The 16,798-nt window shown below is 46.3% G+C and overlaps 1 protein-coding gene across 1 annotated transcript in view; it reads left to right on the top strand.

Annotated features, from left to right (window-relative positions):
* Nucleotides 1-5,006: 5,006 nt before the first annotated feature.
* IQCC (IQ motif containing C) overlaps nt 5,007-16,798 on the top strand; it is a 59,585-nt gene continuing 47,793 nt past the window's right edge. Inside the window, exons 1-3 of the mRNA XM_078680690.1 lie at nt 5,007-5,110; nt 13,285-13,428; nt 14,911-15,241. Coding sequence (XP_078536816.1) covers nt 5,030-5,110; nt 13,285-13,428; nt 14,911-15,241 — 556 coding nt within the window. The 5' untranslated portion in view covers nt 5,007-5,029. The remainder of the gene's footprint in view (nt 5,111-13,284; nt 13,429-14,910; nt 15,242-16,798) is intronic.

Raw genomic sequence — 16,798 nt, forward strand, 5'->3', positions numbered from 1 at the left:
TTCGGCTTGCATGCCTGACATGGTAATTTCTGTTTGGTTTTTATTTGGATGTTTTATTCCTGCCTTGCCAGATTTCAAGTTTTCAAATTTGCGCGCGAAGGTAAAGATCCTGCCGCACTCGTAATCGCACCTATCACGGTGGAATTTGAACGCTTTGCGTTCCCGAATTACATCCTCTTCTTTCTTCAATCTCCTTTTCATACCATTTTTAGGTCTCGGACTAGCGTCCCACGCAGTGGGCGGAGTCCGAGATTTTATGTTTTGGCAGTATGGGGGCTTGAACTCGCCCCTCTTCTCTATTGGCTGGCCTTGTAAATGCTGGCCAGCCATTGGAGGAGAGGGGCGTCACTCGGTTCAAGCCCCATCTTTTTGCGATTCGGGGGCGTGTTTTTTTGCAGTTTTTAAGTCGTGACGTCATCCGTCACTCAACTGCTAAAAACACGCCCCGGAATCGCAAAATGACCGTGTGTTTCTCTGAGGCATTTCTGCCTCGCCTCGCAGAAACGTGGTCGTGTCGAGCGCTCCTCTCTCTCTCTTGGGGTAGGCATGGAAGATCTATGAACCAGAAGGAAAATGTTGACATGTAAGAATCTGAAGGTGGCGGCGGCACTGGACGTGCTTTGAGGAGCTCTGCAGCCGGCCCGTCGTTAATCATGTAGTATCCTACGCATCCTGCTGTTACTGCCCTAAAATCTGCTCCCGCTGTGCTGTGTGCTGCCTGGGGGCCCTGGAGGGAAACGTGATGCAATAAATGGAGCTGTGCCGCTGTGGCCGGGGCAGTGTTGGCTCCTGCGGCGCTGTTGGCCATAAAGATCGTGGACCTATGTGACGGGATGGGAGACCCTCTTTGCCCGAGGTTTAGTGCCTGCCTGTGTCTGTTCTCTGCCCCCACCCGCATCCCCCCGCCTGCTACCAAATCTAGGACACTGGCTGGAGAATCGGCCTACCAGTTCTCCATGTCCCCGGTATTTCACACCCTGGGGTTCACGGAATCGGAGCTGGTCAATTACTGCGTTTACACGTCTCTATTTTTAGGTCTCTGGCATTCCAGCTGCAGAGCTTTAGCTTCCAGGGAAATAGCTGCAGACAATTGGACGCAGCACTTTCCCCGGCGCGGCCGAGGGGCTGTGACTGGGATGTGGGGAGAGCGCAGACTGGCCTGCGCGTGTCCGTGGAGGGGTGGGAGAGAAGGGCGGGGGCGTGTGCGCATGTCCCTGAACCCTCCAAACACCCGGAGCTATATCGTCTCCATGGCAGATACTAGGGCGCTAATGATTCATCCTGAGAAGGTAGCTCAGTGGGTTAAGCGCACGCTGCAGAGAGTGGTGCGGCTTGCAGGTCGCTTGTTTTGCTATTTTGGATGGCTTGTTTCCGTGCCGGGGTTACAGCAGTTCATGCCCGGGCTGGACGGTTCTTCTGCAACCAAAGGGCCCGAGCGAAGGACAGAACAGCCGCGCAGTCACACGCAATGGGGAGAAGAGCCAAAGAAATTAGAAAGCGATTAGGAGCAAAGCTTTTTTTTCTGGTTTTCTGACGGTCTTGCCAAGCCCAACAGTTACCTTCCAGGCGGAGAGCTGCTGCTCTCCTCCAGGACACGGGGATAGATGCAAGGGGTACCAATCATGTCAACAGACCTCAACCAACAAAAACTTCAATTCATACATATAAAATGCAACCGTATCTCACTCATTACTGGCCTGCAACGTGCAGTAATGTGCCAGCCAATGCCTGGCGCGACAGTATAGGGGCTCACCTCCAAACCTAATGCACAGGACGTACTCATTGTGAGTGATGAGCAGTGTAAAGGTGAAGATCGTGAGTGTTTTATTTTAAATAATATAAATTGTGAGCGATGAGCAGTGTAAAGGTGAAGATCTCAAGTGTGTGGAGCCTTCACCATTGTTTCCCATATACGTATATCTAAGCATAAGGAGACGGTATAAACTTCTGAATGGGTATGTCCATAACCGAATAAAAAGATTGTTGAATTTGTTTTTAAGCATTGTGACTGAGACTGAACTGTTGCTTCAAAATGTAATGTCTCGCTCTCCTGCAGTCCCCTGACTTAGTCCAGGGCAGTAGTTCCTTCAGCTCTGTCCGGGTGCACCTTCACTCTGTCCTACAGTCCTGCCCGGATGCTCCGTCACTCTGTCCAGGGCTGCAGCTCCTGCCCTGCTCTCCTGGAGTCCCTTGACTCAGTCCCGGGGAGTAGGTCTTTCGACCCCAGCCGCTCTGTCCGGGGCTCCTTCACTCTGTCCGGGTGTCAGCTCACTCTCTCCTCTCTCGCCCGTCTCCCTGCCCTGGTCAGTGCACCCTCCTTCTTGCCCCGGCCCCTTCTGTCTGTCCCAGGCGGCTCCTCCCTACTTCAGTCCTGCCCTCAGACACCCCCTCCAGCTCAGCCCCGTCTCTCTGCCCCGTTCAGACTCTTTCAGCTGCTCTGCCCCGGGGTCCCCCCTCCACGCTTTCCGGAGCAGCTGCTCTCCCCCCACACCCCAGCTCTGTCCTCAGACGGCCCCTTCACCCCCCACAGGTGCTTGATGCACGGAGGATGTGGAAGAAATTAAATGTGTTTCAAGTATACACTTCTATTTAGTGTAATGGGCATTATACAATTTCATGAGCGTAACAGTTGCAAAGGCAAGTAGTGGTGCTATTTTAATTAATACAGGCAAAGCAGCTTTTATATTTAATATTCCAAATTATTATTTTAGGGGGGAAACGGATTTGCGGACATTGTGCTAATAATGATAGGAAACCGTACTAAAAAATTTTAATTTGCTAATGTGAAGAGTATTTGGAATATAGAAGGCTGCATTTTAGGGATGTATGGGGTGGCTTTACGGATTTATGTCGATTTTATGTGTTTCCAACAGAGGATACATCATATCAAATACTAGTAATCTAAAAGTGTTTTAATGTTTAATAAATCCACAATTCTAATACATTGAAGATATAAATGCATACTTGTAATTTCTATTTCTTCTGTGCCACAGTATGTGGGCAAGTATGCCTAAAGAGTGTTGACATTTCTGCATTTTGCTACATTTAGTAGGATGGCACACAACTCTATGGATTTAGGCGGTAGGTTTCTGTTTCTTCAGCAGACCGGCACCGACTGATTCCAGCCTCTGATCTTACAGATTTTCTTGAGGCTTGAGCAGGCCTCCGCAATGCACTGACGTGAAGCCCTTGCAATGAAAAAATATATATATACTAACCATTGCAAGCAGACTAGGGATAAATGCTGAAGCATTGCTGGAAAGTTAATCTAGAAATGTCTTTAGGAGGGAGAGAGGGCAACAGCAGTAAATGTTTCTGCAACAAGTGTGTAACATTTTATAGATCGTTGTTATAAAATGGATGCATATGATGGATTGCCACTTCGCAGTACTGATGATAAGGTCTTGGAAAATATTTGGCTCCTTAATTCGATGAAGCAGTGACCGAATTTGTAGAAGGCCAGGTTCTGAAGGAAGAAGTTTCAGATTTAGGGGTCTTTACCTTGGTTCATACTGCACATACGGCAAGCCTGTCCCTTCAGGGTGAAATTTCTTGAATGTCTAATAATTTTTCATGCCCCACATTAGGCAAAGAGCTAAGCATGTGCATCATTTTACCGCAAATGCAGTGAGGCTTTTTAACAGCGGACAAATTGTATGTGCTTCATAAAGATCTCAGTATGCTCACCAAACATGTTCAGAGGTTGCTATTGAAGCTTAACCCGTTTAGGGAAGTGTTGATGGCGAGATAGGAGGAGGTGTAATATTTAGATAAATAGATGTATACAGGAGTTCAAGCAGAAGTTGTTAGCAGGAATTGCACACTTTTTATATTGAAACCAGCTACATTGCGTTTCTGACAACTATCACTTGGTATTCAAAGGCGCTTGATAAATGGTGTACACATTGGTTAATTGAGAGGGTGCAATTGTCCTTTTGTTTTTCTGTGATAGTGGCGACTGGAACAGATGGAACTCTGTGTTTAAATGGATTTGTGTAAACGTAAAAATGTGGGTGGACTGCTTCCCGCTTCCCAAAATGCAGATACTGATGGTTAAGCTCAAGAGAAGTTTAGTCATTCATACTGGCTCTCGAGTAAATGTTGCAAGGTGTTCTCTCCCCTGTATAGCGTGCACTCTTCATTTGGCGGAGTATGTATTTTAATTTAAGGGTGGGATTTTGTTCTTTTCACTGCTCTCAACCTCTCTGTGTGTGTGGGGGTCTGTGTGTGTGTGTGTGTGTGTGGCTCTGTGTGTGTGTGTGTGTGTGAGGCTCTGTGTGTGTGTGTGTGTGTGTGTGGGGGGGGGGCTCTGTGTGTGTGTGTGGGTGACTTTGTGTGTGTGGCTTTGCGTGTGTGGCTCTGTCTGTGTGTGGCTCTGTCTGTGTGTGTGTGGCTGTGTGTGTGTGTGTGTGTGGCTCTGTGTGTGTGGCTCTGTGTCCGCTAATACGGTCTACTACTCTCTAATGCTGACCTATTGCCATTGTAAATGACAATACCATTTCTTTATGTTTTTTAAAAAAACAAAAAATGAAAGAAATGCCATTTGCAATGCCAATAGCTCTAACTTTAATAAAGCCGAGACCATTGCATTGTAAATGCTTGTTTAATTTTTCCAATGTTTTCGTTTCACCCAATTCATCCAATTCTTTATTTGGTCTCTCAATTTCCTCTGCCAAATCGATATAGTCTTTCTCAGCATACTTTACCAGTATGAATAATAGTTTACGCGATGACTCAAAATTCGTTTCTGCCCACTCACGCATCATGTCACGGTTCGGTGCTTCGTAGCTGGGTGCCAATAATATTTATAATTGTTTCGATAAATATGTTTTTGAATTATACATTCTCCTGTTCACAGATTTTTAATGAGTAGACTACTAGTTTTCCTCGTTAATTGTTGTTTTCATGAACGTTATGACTCCTTTCCAATATGGCTGCCATGTTGTTCTTTTGCTACGAGCGGCATTTCTCCAGCTAGCCTTTCATTTGATCCTACATCTGACAGGAAACGGCAGTTGCTGGGGTAGCTATGCGGAGGGGAGGGGCCAACATAGGCATGGATTTAAGGATGGAGGTGGACAAGACCAGGAAAAGAGTGATAGCGCTGCAGGTTATTTCGGTTTTATTTATCGCGTTTAATGCCACCCTTAAGTATCATTAGAGGGCGATAGGAGAATTGTGAATGTATTTATATTAACGCATGGCAAAGTATTTCTACTAGAAATGGTGTAGAAGGTAACAAGACGATGCGTTGAGTGGTGCAGAAGATTTATAAACTCTACCTGGCTTGGAGCGTCCCTTTCTTCAATACTACACTCTTGTGCATAGAGTATCGTGCTCACTTACTTACCCCCCCCTCCCTGAAATGCAAGTATGTGCCTTTAGCGAATGAAAGTACGTTGTAAACAGCCTGCCTTTAGTTGTGTGTTAGACAAGTAGAGCGAATCGAAGCGTGGTTGGTAACCGGGCCGAACAGTAGAGGGAAGCAAATCGAAATCAGCAACGAGGAAGCATTGATTTGGGTGGACGAGGTCTTCAAAAAAATCCCATTTTTAACTTGGCTGAGTTTGTTGGAAAAGCCCCCTGTATGCTACATGTATACTATACAGGCTTGTTCATCAGCTCTGAGTGCCCAACTGGTTGTATATCTGGTATCCTTACTTTTTGCTGCCATGGGACCACTAACCTCCTTCAAAGACACTTCCAACTGTAATCCATGCCCTCTCTATTATCTGAAGGAAGCCCTTCCATTATAGAAAAATCCACTGTACAGGACTATGGAAGTGTCTTCCCAGTGTGTTCTTGTGGTTGGAGAGTCTGCCATTTATTGCGGTATTATCTTTCTACCTGTGTTTGGTACTCGTGTGTAACATGCACCCGTCACTTTCTCTTGTAACAAACTGTTTTCTACCTCTAACATTTGTTTTTTTTCGATACCTGCACAAGTGCCACCTTGGCCTACGTAATGTTTGTTCTTGTGCTTGAGGGCCCTCCATATATTGCAGTATTATACCTCTGTTTACTTTGTACGCTTTTGTAACCTGCACACGTCACTTTTTCCTCCTGTAATGTACCGTTTGCTACCTCTTGTATTTTGTTGGCTCACGATTGTCACTTTTGTAATGCACCGTTTGCTACCTCTTGTATTTTGTTGGCTCACGATTGTCATTATTGCTTCATTTAATGTAACGTTTGCTTTTGTATTTTGTTCACTTGTAATGTTCTCATGTATCAGTTCTGTTCCTATTGTGAAGCGCTCTGACACCTTCGGGTAAAGTCCGCGCTATATAAAAACGCACAAATAAATAAATAAATAAATAAATAATCTAAACGCGTGTGCAGAGGCATAGGCCTGTCTTTGCTTTTGAGGGATGCTGAATATGTCCTGCGGCCTGGAGGGGCACACCAAGCGAGCCTTCATTACTGACAGTGAGTGGACTCCTGTCCTTGTCGTGGATGTAGCACATATAGTGGCGGTGGCATTACGTCATCGTTCAGAGAAATCTATATTGTGACCAGACCTTTTTTATTTGGGTCCATCTAGTTGAGGTGTGCAGGGCCACCTGTGTGAAGCCCCGCTCCTGTGTTTTTACCCAGATCTTTCTGTTGACCTCTGTTCATGTCAAGCGTGTCTGTGTGTAGCGAGTCCAACACATGCATGGTGTGTGTGTGTGTAAAATGAAGGCCAGCAGGGGCCTTTCTGTATATCCCTGGTCGACCACAAGGTGAATAGTGAGGGCTATGCACCCAGATAATGGGTTTGTGTTGTCAATCCTTTTGCTGTAGGGGAGATCAAGACACTGAAGTGAGACAAGACTGGACTATGAGCCCCATTTGTTAGAAATTAGCTATTTATTCGTTTTCTTAAGCACTGCCATTTGGTGGATGGTAGGGGTGAAGGATGTTACTGCGGATTCTCTTGTGAAAGAGGAGGAAGTCTCAAGGTGAGGCCTGGCCTCTTGTCTTTCCCTGATCATTTCTTTAGTTGGGGTTGCCACAGCCAGGTACAGAATCCTCACGCCTCTTTGTGCCTTTGTTGTGTCTGCTCCAGGATAGTGCTTCTTACTGAGAGAAGCATCACTCTACACAAAGGCTGTCTCTGCACAACAGCCTGGAGGGTTCTCGTAAATGGAAAACCATCAACTGGCTGTGCATTTTCTGACGGTGGATTCACCTCCCCTATCTAGACTTTCTGCATGAAAGTGGGCCCACTCTGTTCCAGTTCCAAGTTCTTTATGACCAGGGAAAATGAGTGCCTGACAGAGTCCTTAAAAGACAGCTTACAGTGCTGATGTGTACCTGGCAGCAATTAGCCTGGAGGCGAGGCAAATATATTCCCTATCCTTAAGAGGGGTAAAATAGCTAAAAAAACAGCTGTACATATTTGAACTGTGGGTGCCTAAAACCTTACCCGAGCCATATTCACGCCACTCCTATATACTGACGAAAGAAGGAACCTAGAACCAGAGAAAGAGTGCCTTAGAGGGGTCAGAGCAGCTGTGGGGTTGGTGCAGTGCCTACAGGGGATTTCGATCAGCGTCAGTGACTTGTTTGTCTTACTGTGGTGTGTAGTGTTTAGTATAACTATAGTATTAAAGTACTTTTTTTGTAACAACAAGCACTGGGCTGCACATACAAATTGACTGTTGAGTGCTGAGCTTGAGCACCCCAAAACTACCTACCTGCGAAGACTGTGGACGCTCGCACTCTCTACTCATGGAGTCCAGTGTGGATAGAGTTGTACCTGGTCCAGTTTGCAGAGCATATAGTAGGACGGGCACCGGAACATCGCTGGCAAATGTCCTCAACCCCTACAGTTGAGGCTTAGTAGTTTTGCAAGACTTGTGATCCCCCCCACCCCCAGTTGGGGTCTGACAGAGTAACAGTGCGCTGCCAGCCTTATGTGTCTGTTGGTGAAGTAGGGTGAGGGTGAAACAGGAAGGAACCGAGAAGTGGAATAGAGACTGCCTCATACTGATTAATTCCTACCTTCAATCCTCTGGTAGTCACACTTATCTGTGAGCCCATAGCTGAAGAATGGAGGAGGGCTAGGAGGCTACTTGTTGTCCTATATCTGCGACCATCCACCAGTAAATGGGAGATCCAACAAAATCACTCCCAGGTCTCTAGGTATCTGTACCTCGAAAGCTCCATCTCTGTCTGTAATTACCCCCTCCCATTATCTATGGAGGTTTGAGTAGTGCCATAACAAGTGTATCAATGTGCCTTTGCACCCTCTCCAGAAGGCATCTGATTTTGTTTTATCCCAATGGGCCAATCTATCTGGGGTATGATACCAGTGTGTAAGGATTTCTCCCACTCTCACACAACTGGCAGCTGCTTAGGCCTTGTGTAGATGGGAAATAAGAAGGCCATCATTCAACCATTTTTCAAAATCTGTGAGCGGTCGAGTCGTCCTTCTTTAATGAAGGGGTAAATTATTCAATGCATCTCCTGCATAAATGTGCACCTTTCCATTAGCCCTCAAAAAGTTTTATTGAGCCATGCTGGAACTGTGAGGTGACCTGTTTTCCCTTCATTTCTGAAAAAAATTCTGAAAACTAATGTTTCTGTTGGTAAGAGGGTGGGCAGATTGCTCAGTGCATGTCACCCCAAGTTAAGTCCGTTTTTTTGTCTTTGTCTTAGCTTTTACAGATTAAGTAGTTATTAAGTATTAATCCAGTTAAAGCATTCAGCATCTCCCAGATTGTGCTGTTTGTTATATGAAAGCCGAGTACTGGTTGTCTGGTGTTCAGTGGGGATGGTGCGAACCCGCAACCATAGATGGAACAAAAAAGAGGTAGGAGGGTACGGGTGATTGGTTGCAGTGGAGAGCTATAGCCATGCTAGTGAATGGTGGCACAGAGAACCAAACCCTTGCTGCTAACGGTAAGGGGGTTTTACTGGTGCTGTCCTCTATACAAGCTGGTATCACACTGAGAAGGGAGACAGTCCTAAAATGGGGGAGACACATAGTGTGAAGGGATGAACATGAAAGTAAGGGGTTATCTGGTGGCAGTGTAACAGTCTTACAGGTGGTATGTGTTGGGTGTTAGTAACTCGAATGTATTGGAGCAAAGGGCCTTCTGACAATCATTGAGGTGATTGACACCTGTGTTTACAGGTGTAAGACAGGTTTATGGAGGTTTGATGGCTCTGAAGGGAGCCACATCGGTGACAGGCCTGATAGTTTGAGTAGGAGAGATGAGCAGTTGATGGTGTTGGGAAAGAAAGAGGGATACCATGACGAGGGAGTTGGGAGTAATAACTGTGGAGATGTGATGATACAGTAGAGGTTGTGGTTACAACACCCAGCAGAGAGGGACTACTCCTTCTACTCTGGCATACACGACCTCCATGTCCGCATAGATGCTTTCCTGTGCTCACAGACGGTATTGCCGATGGTTGCCCGGACTGAATATCTAGCACGCACGATATCAGATCACAACCCCTTGCTCCTCACGTTAGACTGGATGACAGGGATCACACTGATCCCGACTTGGCGGCTCTGACCGGACACGTTGGATGACCCACCATTCAGTGCGGCCTTAGAGGATAGGATCTCCCGATATTTTGCGGAGAATGAGGAAACAGCCTCCTCAAGGGCCACGGAATGGGATGCACTCAAAGTAGTGGTGAGAGGTCATTGTATAGGGAAGTTTGCGGGGGTAAGACGGACGCTAGTTGACGATCTAGACAAGGCTGAACAGACGCTGAGAGAAGCGGAGAAGTTGCGGCCGGGCCGCCCTGATCTACAGGAGGGGGTACGTGCAGCGCGGGAGGCAGTGGCGGTGGAGATGGAGCGCCTGCGCAGCTTTGATTATAAAAATTATTTAACTAAGGCTCTCGCTGAGTGGGACAAAACTGGAGCACTTCTGGCCTGGCTGGCCAACCCCAATAGGGGCAGCACCCCGATACTGTCCCTGAAGGGGTCAAGCGGGGAGATATACAACACCCAACCGGCTATATTGCAGTGCTTTAGAACATACTACGGAAAACTATACGAGAAGGGCTCGGGGACTCGAACTGAGGCGATAGTATGCCTTACTAAACGAGATACAGTTGCCCCAACTGGAAGAGGAACACGCTAAGGCCATCGGGGGTCCGATTGACCTCACCGAAATAAGAGGGGCTGTAAAGAGAATGGCGCGTAACAAAACGCCAGGAATAGACGGGCTACCTATTGAGTTCTATGGTAAATATATAGATTTACTGGCCCCACGGTTACATATAATATATGCGGAGGCCAAGGAAAAAGGAGAGTTACCACACTCGATGCGCGAGGCGATCATGATACCCCTGTTAAAACCGCGTAGAGACAGCTTAGATCTGGCCTCGTATCGACCATTGTCGATGCTGACGTCTGACTATAAAATACTGAGTACAATCCTAGCTGGTAGACTCGTGACCCATATGCAGGGATTGATCCATAGAGATCAATCAGGTTTTATCCCTACTAGGAACACGTCGCACAACATTCGTAGGCTGCTTCGACTCATAGCAGATCCTCCACAGGCTGCAAGAGCCCCTGTGGTGCTATCAGTTGACATAGAAAAGGCTTTTGATAGCCTAGAGTGGGACTACCTGTATAGGGTGATGAAAGGTTTTGGTCTGGGCGAGGATTATATACAGTGGACTAAGGTGCTTTATGCATCGGCAGGCGCCAGGGTGAGAGTGGGGGCGCTAATCTTGGGCCGATATGAAGTGAACAGGGGAACTAGACAGGGATGCGCTCTTTCCCCCTTGCTATTCGCTTTGGCGATGGAACCACTAGCGACATTAGCTAGAAGAGGTGACTCATATTGCGGATTAGTAGTCGGAGGTACCCACCACTATATATCGCTGTACGCCGACGACCTTCTGTTATTCTTGGACAATGCCGACGAAGCGGTGGAGGTTGCGGAGGGCCTACTGACGAAATTCGGAGAAGTTTCAGGCTTAAAAGTGAACTGGGCAAAGACTTGCATCTTCCCCCTCCGAAAGATGGAGAGGTGTCCATTGACCAGCCTCAACCTACGTTGGGAACCGTCCTGCTTGCACTATCTCGGGGTCTATATTTACCACGAGCCTGCTGACTTATTGGACGGTAATATTGGCCGTTGCATCCGAGCGTTACAAGGCAACATGACCTTCTGGGCTACCCTTCCTTTATCCATGACGGGCCGGGTGTCCCTACTCAAAATGATCGCCCTACCGCGATTGTTGTATTTTTTTAGGACCCTTCCTATATGGATACCGGGCGTACTCTTCAAACACCTTAAATCTCGAATTGTGTCATTCCTCTGGGGAACAGGCAGGCGGAGGATAGCACTAACGACTCTGACTCGCCCGAAGACCGAAGGGGGATTGGCAGTCCCTGACTTCGAGCTTTATTACCTGGCTGCACAACTGCAGTTCTATACACAAGAGGTGGCAAGGGTGTACCGGGGTCCGGAACATGAGAGAGACATGGGCATCCCACGACATGTATTAGCGTATATTGCTCTGCAGCAGAAACTAGTGCTCAGAGGATTATCCCAAGAAGAACGAACGTTGAGACTATGTTGGAATCGTATGCAGAAACGAGCTGGACCGGGGCATCCGTATGCGCCCGAAATCCCATTAGGAATGATTACAGCCCTGCCGCATGGGGGAGACTGGTCAAACCTCCAGCTTTGGGAGGAAGCTGGTCTACAGATGGTGGGCGACCTCTATACTGATGGAGTGATGACACCGTACCAGACTCTGCAGGAACAATACGATCTCCCGGGAGGGGACTATTTACTGAATGCGGCAGTAGTGCGAACTATACAGGCACATTGGGGGGGGGGGACTAATTGAACCCAAGACGTCGTTAGCGTGCCAGTACACGATGATGGCGGCAGGAACATACGAGGCAGTTACGTGCCTGTATTCCAGAATGCACACTGAAAATGTACCACCCCTAACACGCCTCAAGACACAATGGGAGGCAGACCTACAGAAAGACATCCCAGACACGACGTGGTCCCAGCTGGTTCAGAGAGCCAGGAAAAGCACCAGGAACGCCCGTTTCCAACTAATCCACCTATACATACTTCATAGGGCCTACCTCACCCCGAATAAAATTATGCAATACTTTGGCACTGCAGACGCAGCTTGTCCCAGATGTGCACTACTAGGGGCAGATTTATTACACATGTTACGAGGCTGTCCACGGTTGCAGGAATATTGGGGGAACGTGGGAGATATCCTGAACGAAGTGACAGATAGGGACCTGCAATACGACGATGCGGTTACACTCTTACACTGGTTTCCACACACACGCAAAACCAAGCTGTCTAGTAAATTTATAGATATGGGCCTAATTATTGCAAAGAGGGAGCTCACCAGGGGATGGAAATCAAAAGTAGCGCCTTCACATCGGAAATGGCTGCACGAATTTTTGAAATGGGCGGCGGCGGAAAGCACTATTAGGTACCAAATGGCTAGGCGTAAGCCAGATGAGAAAGCCCAGGAAACGGCGCTGGCATGGGAAACGATGGTCCAAGCTCTTAGGGACAGTGCTGTAGAGAGTGAGGGGGAGGAAGAACCTGCAGAACTAGGGGCTCCAGGGGAGGTGATTCTAGTCCCAGCACTGACACCAGACTCACACACCCATTAATCGATACCGGACTCCTGCGACCACCTACATGACAGAGCGCACAATCACCAGACGCGAGCGTAGACACCAGAGGGGGGGGGGGGAATTTATTACACAGCTAGGGCGAAGAGCCCCACACACATCGGCCGGGTGGCGGAGAGGAGACAGTTGAGGGTGAAAAGTTAAACGCAGACAGCGGAGGACCGATAGAACAGTTTGCACCATGAGACTGGGAGTATGTTCTTCAGATCAATTCGCCGCCCAGCCTCCGGGATGTGGGCTGTATGGCTGTGTTTGCAAAACTTGGCAAGAATGAAGGAATCCTGGTCCCGCGTAAACTATTTGCAAAAGTGTTGTATACCTTGTATTGAACTCTGCAATAAAAACGATAAAAAAAAAAAAATAGAGGCTGTGGTTGTAAGGTTTAAAGTGGAGTTAGTGACATTCGAGTTGTTGGGGCAAGGATGTATGGCTTTCATCGTCTCTGCAGTGGGTATGAGTGACAGTTCTGCAAAGCAAAGAGTGAAGGAAAGGGTGGTAATAATGAGAAATGGGTGGGCATTAGGACTTGAAATGCTATTGAGTATGCCTCTTCTAGTTTTAGTCTGAGTATTATGTTCAGAAGAGCCATAAGAAGACTCTGATGCATGACTTTTGTCTGGGTCTTTGTGTTTCATCTCCAGGCCCATGTCAGAGGCTTCCTGGTGAGGCGAAGATTCCAGCTCCTGCAGAAAGAGTACTCGGACATCGTGCAGGAAATCGAGGGTAGCTCAGCCCAGCTATCCTGGCACGGGTCCTTGATGCCCAGACCTCAGTTCTCAAGAGCAGTACGTTGAAATATTCACCCCAAGTCTGGCTTTAGCCTCACACGCTTGCATATGTATGTATGTTTCTGAGATGACAAATTAAGGCGATGTTCTCTCCTCTTGACCAAGATGGAGCCATAGAGGAGATTGACTCGTCAGAGTTGGTATTACCCACATTTTTTACCCACAAATCAGACAACAAATTGAGATTGTGTGAATTTGAGAACATTAAATGTAAAGTTTGTAGTGGACGCTCATTCTTTGCCCAACATCAATGATATAGTATGTATGCTGTAGGGTGTCAAAACGTTTTGGCAATTGGTCTATGATCTGCTTATCACCAAATAATTCAGACACCAGCATCAGTAATCTAATTGTGTTTCTCACACGAAGAGGCTGTACAAGTTTAAAAAGGCTGCCTTTCGGACTGGCTTTAACAGCCTCCTTATTACAGAGAGTAATGTTCATGTATGTTGGGATATTCAACCTCTGTCAAGTGTTTTCAAGGGGACATTTTAGTATTTTTGAGAAAAGAAGGGGTAAAGCGTAATTATTTCCTGAACCAGGTAGATTACCTAGAACATACTGTGTCGAGTAATGGAGCAAAGTATCCTGGTGTGAGCTATTGTAAAAGCCTCATTACAGAATAATGGAGACTAGTTACTATAGTCTGCTGGTCTCTGTGAATACTACAGCAGTTTTATGTGTAACTTTGCTGTAGAAACATAACCCTTCTGAGTACTAACCATGTACAGCAAAAAGCATTTGTATAGATTCTATGAGTATTACAGCAGGTTTGATTGCAACTTGGTTGAAAATTTTAACTTTTGAGAGTACTAATCGGGTAAAACATGGAGTACCTGTGGACAGATTCACAGCAAAAAGGGTTTGAATTGATGCACCCCTCTGAGTCCTTTTTGTGTGGAGGGAAAGTGGGTGCTATCAAAATAATGCATATTCATACTGAGCGAAAGCTGTACTTTTGAGGAAATTGGGTATTGATGAATGTGGCATTTGCCTACCCAATATTACATGTTTTGGAAAGAAGGTATTTGTTGCCAGAATGCAAAGTAATAGCTTTTGTGTCAGACATACAGCACTTCCAGAACTGTGTGCAGTTGCCACTTCATGCTGAGATCAGACCACAATCCCAGAGTATTATCTCCCTTGGTGGGGAATAGAATTCCACTGTATGTGTTCCCAGATTTGCCTCCAAATTGGGAAAATACAACTTCACAGTTGCATGCATGCGTGGGAAGATCAATGTAATGGATGATTGCTTGTTCTGCAGCCTGTAGAAATTATTTCAACAATAGGGTGAACTGTGATTCCGAAGTTGATTCAGCCCTGGGAAAAATAACATCATCCTCTTTTGAAGCTATCACCGAGGTAGAATGGATGGAGTCAGAAGCAAAATAAGTTCTTAACTCTGTGGCTAACTGTTTGTTTTACTGTTCTCGACATCTTTAGTTTCTTTCATTAATTTAAGTTTTCTTTCTCCAGTTCAAAGGGTGGCCTTTGAATAAGCACAAGCTGGTCTCAAAAACACCAGGAAGCCTGAGAGGTGTGCAGGATCTGCTATGCCAATCAAAAACTGAGAAAGAAGTGGTGAAGGATTCAGACCCTTTGTGTCAACATGGCACCCATGAGAATTACTTGCCACAAAAGGATGAGGATGTAACAAGACTGAGTCAGGAAGGCGATGCTGAGGTATCCCATCAACGGAGGAAGGATCCGGGAGCTTGTGAGCACATAGACTGGCTGCTTTGCAGCACTGGAAGCTCGGACTGGAACAGCAGTTTTGCAGAGACGGAGACCAAAGATGGCTGCAGAGGTAAAGAAAACATGTTACTAAGCTCTTTCCTTTCTTGACAACCTGTGTGAGATGCGTGCTATGTGGCAATGCAGGAGGAGATGAGTGAGCGCAATATAATATCATTCTTAATTTCATGAGCCAACCAGTCTCTCTAATTGTTGTATGACACGGAGAGCACAAACTATGACTTGGGCTCATTGCTCACTTATTTCATATGTTTGTTTCTTACCGACATTTTATGAAGTATTTAACCAATTTGGAGAATTAAAGAATATACAATGTATGTGAATTCTATACTGTTAATTCATTTGGGTTATGTTCCTAAAATCTGAGATTCTTGGTTTGGACTTGGGCATATCTGGAATACGGAGTTGTCTGCCTTGTCAAGTGTACATGTGAGTTTGAGCATGCCATGGTGTTATTCAAGTCGCAAGCTCACTCCACTGCTTGTTTGATCCAGTGCTGGCTAACTGGAGTAAACTTGGCCTATCTGGTACAGTACAGAGTCTAAAGGGTTGCCCAATATACATTTGATGCTGGCTTTGTGTACCAGCGTGCGTTAGGTCTGTGGTGAATGTGTGCTGGTTTCCAAATGGTTATGCATTACTCCTGTGAAAGTTTGAGAAGAGAGGAGCCATTACTGGAGAGGTAAGCCAAGGGGTGCCTGCATGCATGCAAGCATGCAGGAGGAAAGAGACACATAGGAAGGCAGTGAGAAGTTGTGAAGCACGGTAGATTGCACATTTCATTTTTTGTTGTAAAATATTTCTATCTTCAGTAAGCACAGTGTGGTCAAAGTCTTTAAAAATAAAGAATATGGAAAAAGAGGGCCCTGTGCAGCAGTGCTATCTTTTCTGCTCTGTGTAGGAAAGAATCTGCTGGATTGGATGAACATGAGCAACACTGCTTACCTTATGCATTCCCTGATATCTGTCGTTCTAGGATTCTTCTGCAGTCCCCTGGTAAACTTATAGAATCAAGGAAGACCCAGGATTCATTGTAGGGTCTGCTGGGATCATGGAATGAGATGTTTGTGCTATACAACTGAACAAATAATCATAGCCTGATATCACATCTCTCTGGATGGGACACAGCTGCAAGGAATTGGTGATTTTTATTTTATTTTCTCCAAACTGCGCCACGTAACTGGACAAACTCTGTGCACTTAGCGTAGTCTACTAATATGGGTGTGATTGGAAAAAAGTGCTCAACCAGAACATGCATGTACACCAACCATAAGTGAAACAGAACTTGCACTGGGGAAAATGTCTACTTTTATTCAAGAACATGTTTACAGGAAACTTGGCAATCTGCAAATTTAACCATACCAAATTATACAACACGTGAAATTAAAGCAAAAAAATGTCTTTGGAAGCCCAAGTGGAGGTCTGACAATATCAATATGTAGCAAACTATATATGACAAGTAAAAAAATAGGGCGTGGCCTAGGGCGTCAAGATGGCGGTCGCACTCTAAGAGTGCTCTGGACCCCCCATCCATCATCCGCCCTGCATCCGCCTGCAACAGCTTCCATCGGCAGACTAACCTGATACCCCTGACCTCTCCTGACCGCTG

Source organism: Lissotriton helveticus, chromosome 3_1 (assembly GCF_964261635.1).
Source record: "Lissotriton helveticus chromosome 3_1, aLisHel1.1, whole genome shotgun sequence".
Taxonomy (NCBI): Eukaryota; Metazoa; Chordata; class Amphibia; order Caudata; family Salamandridae; genus Lissotriton; species Lissotriton helveticus.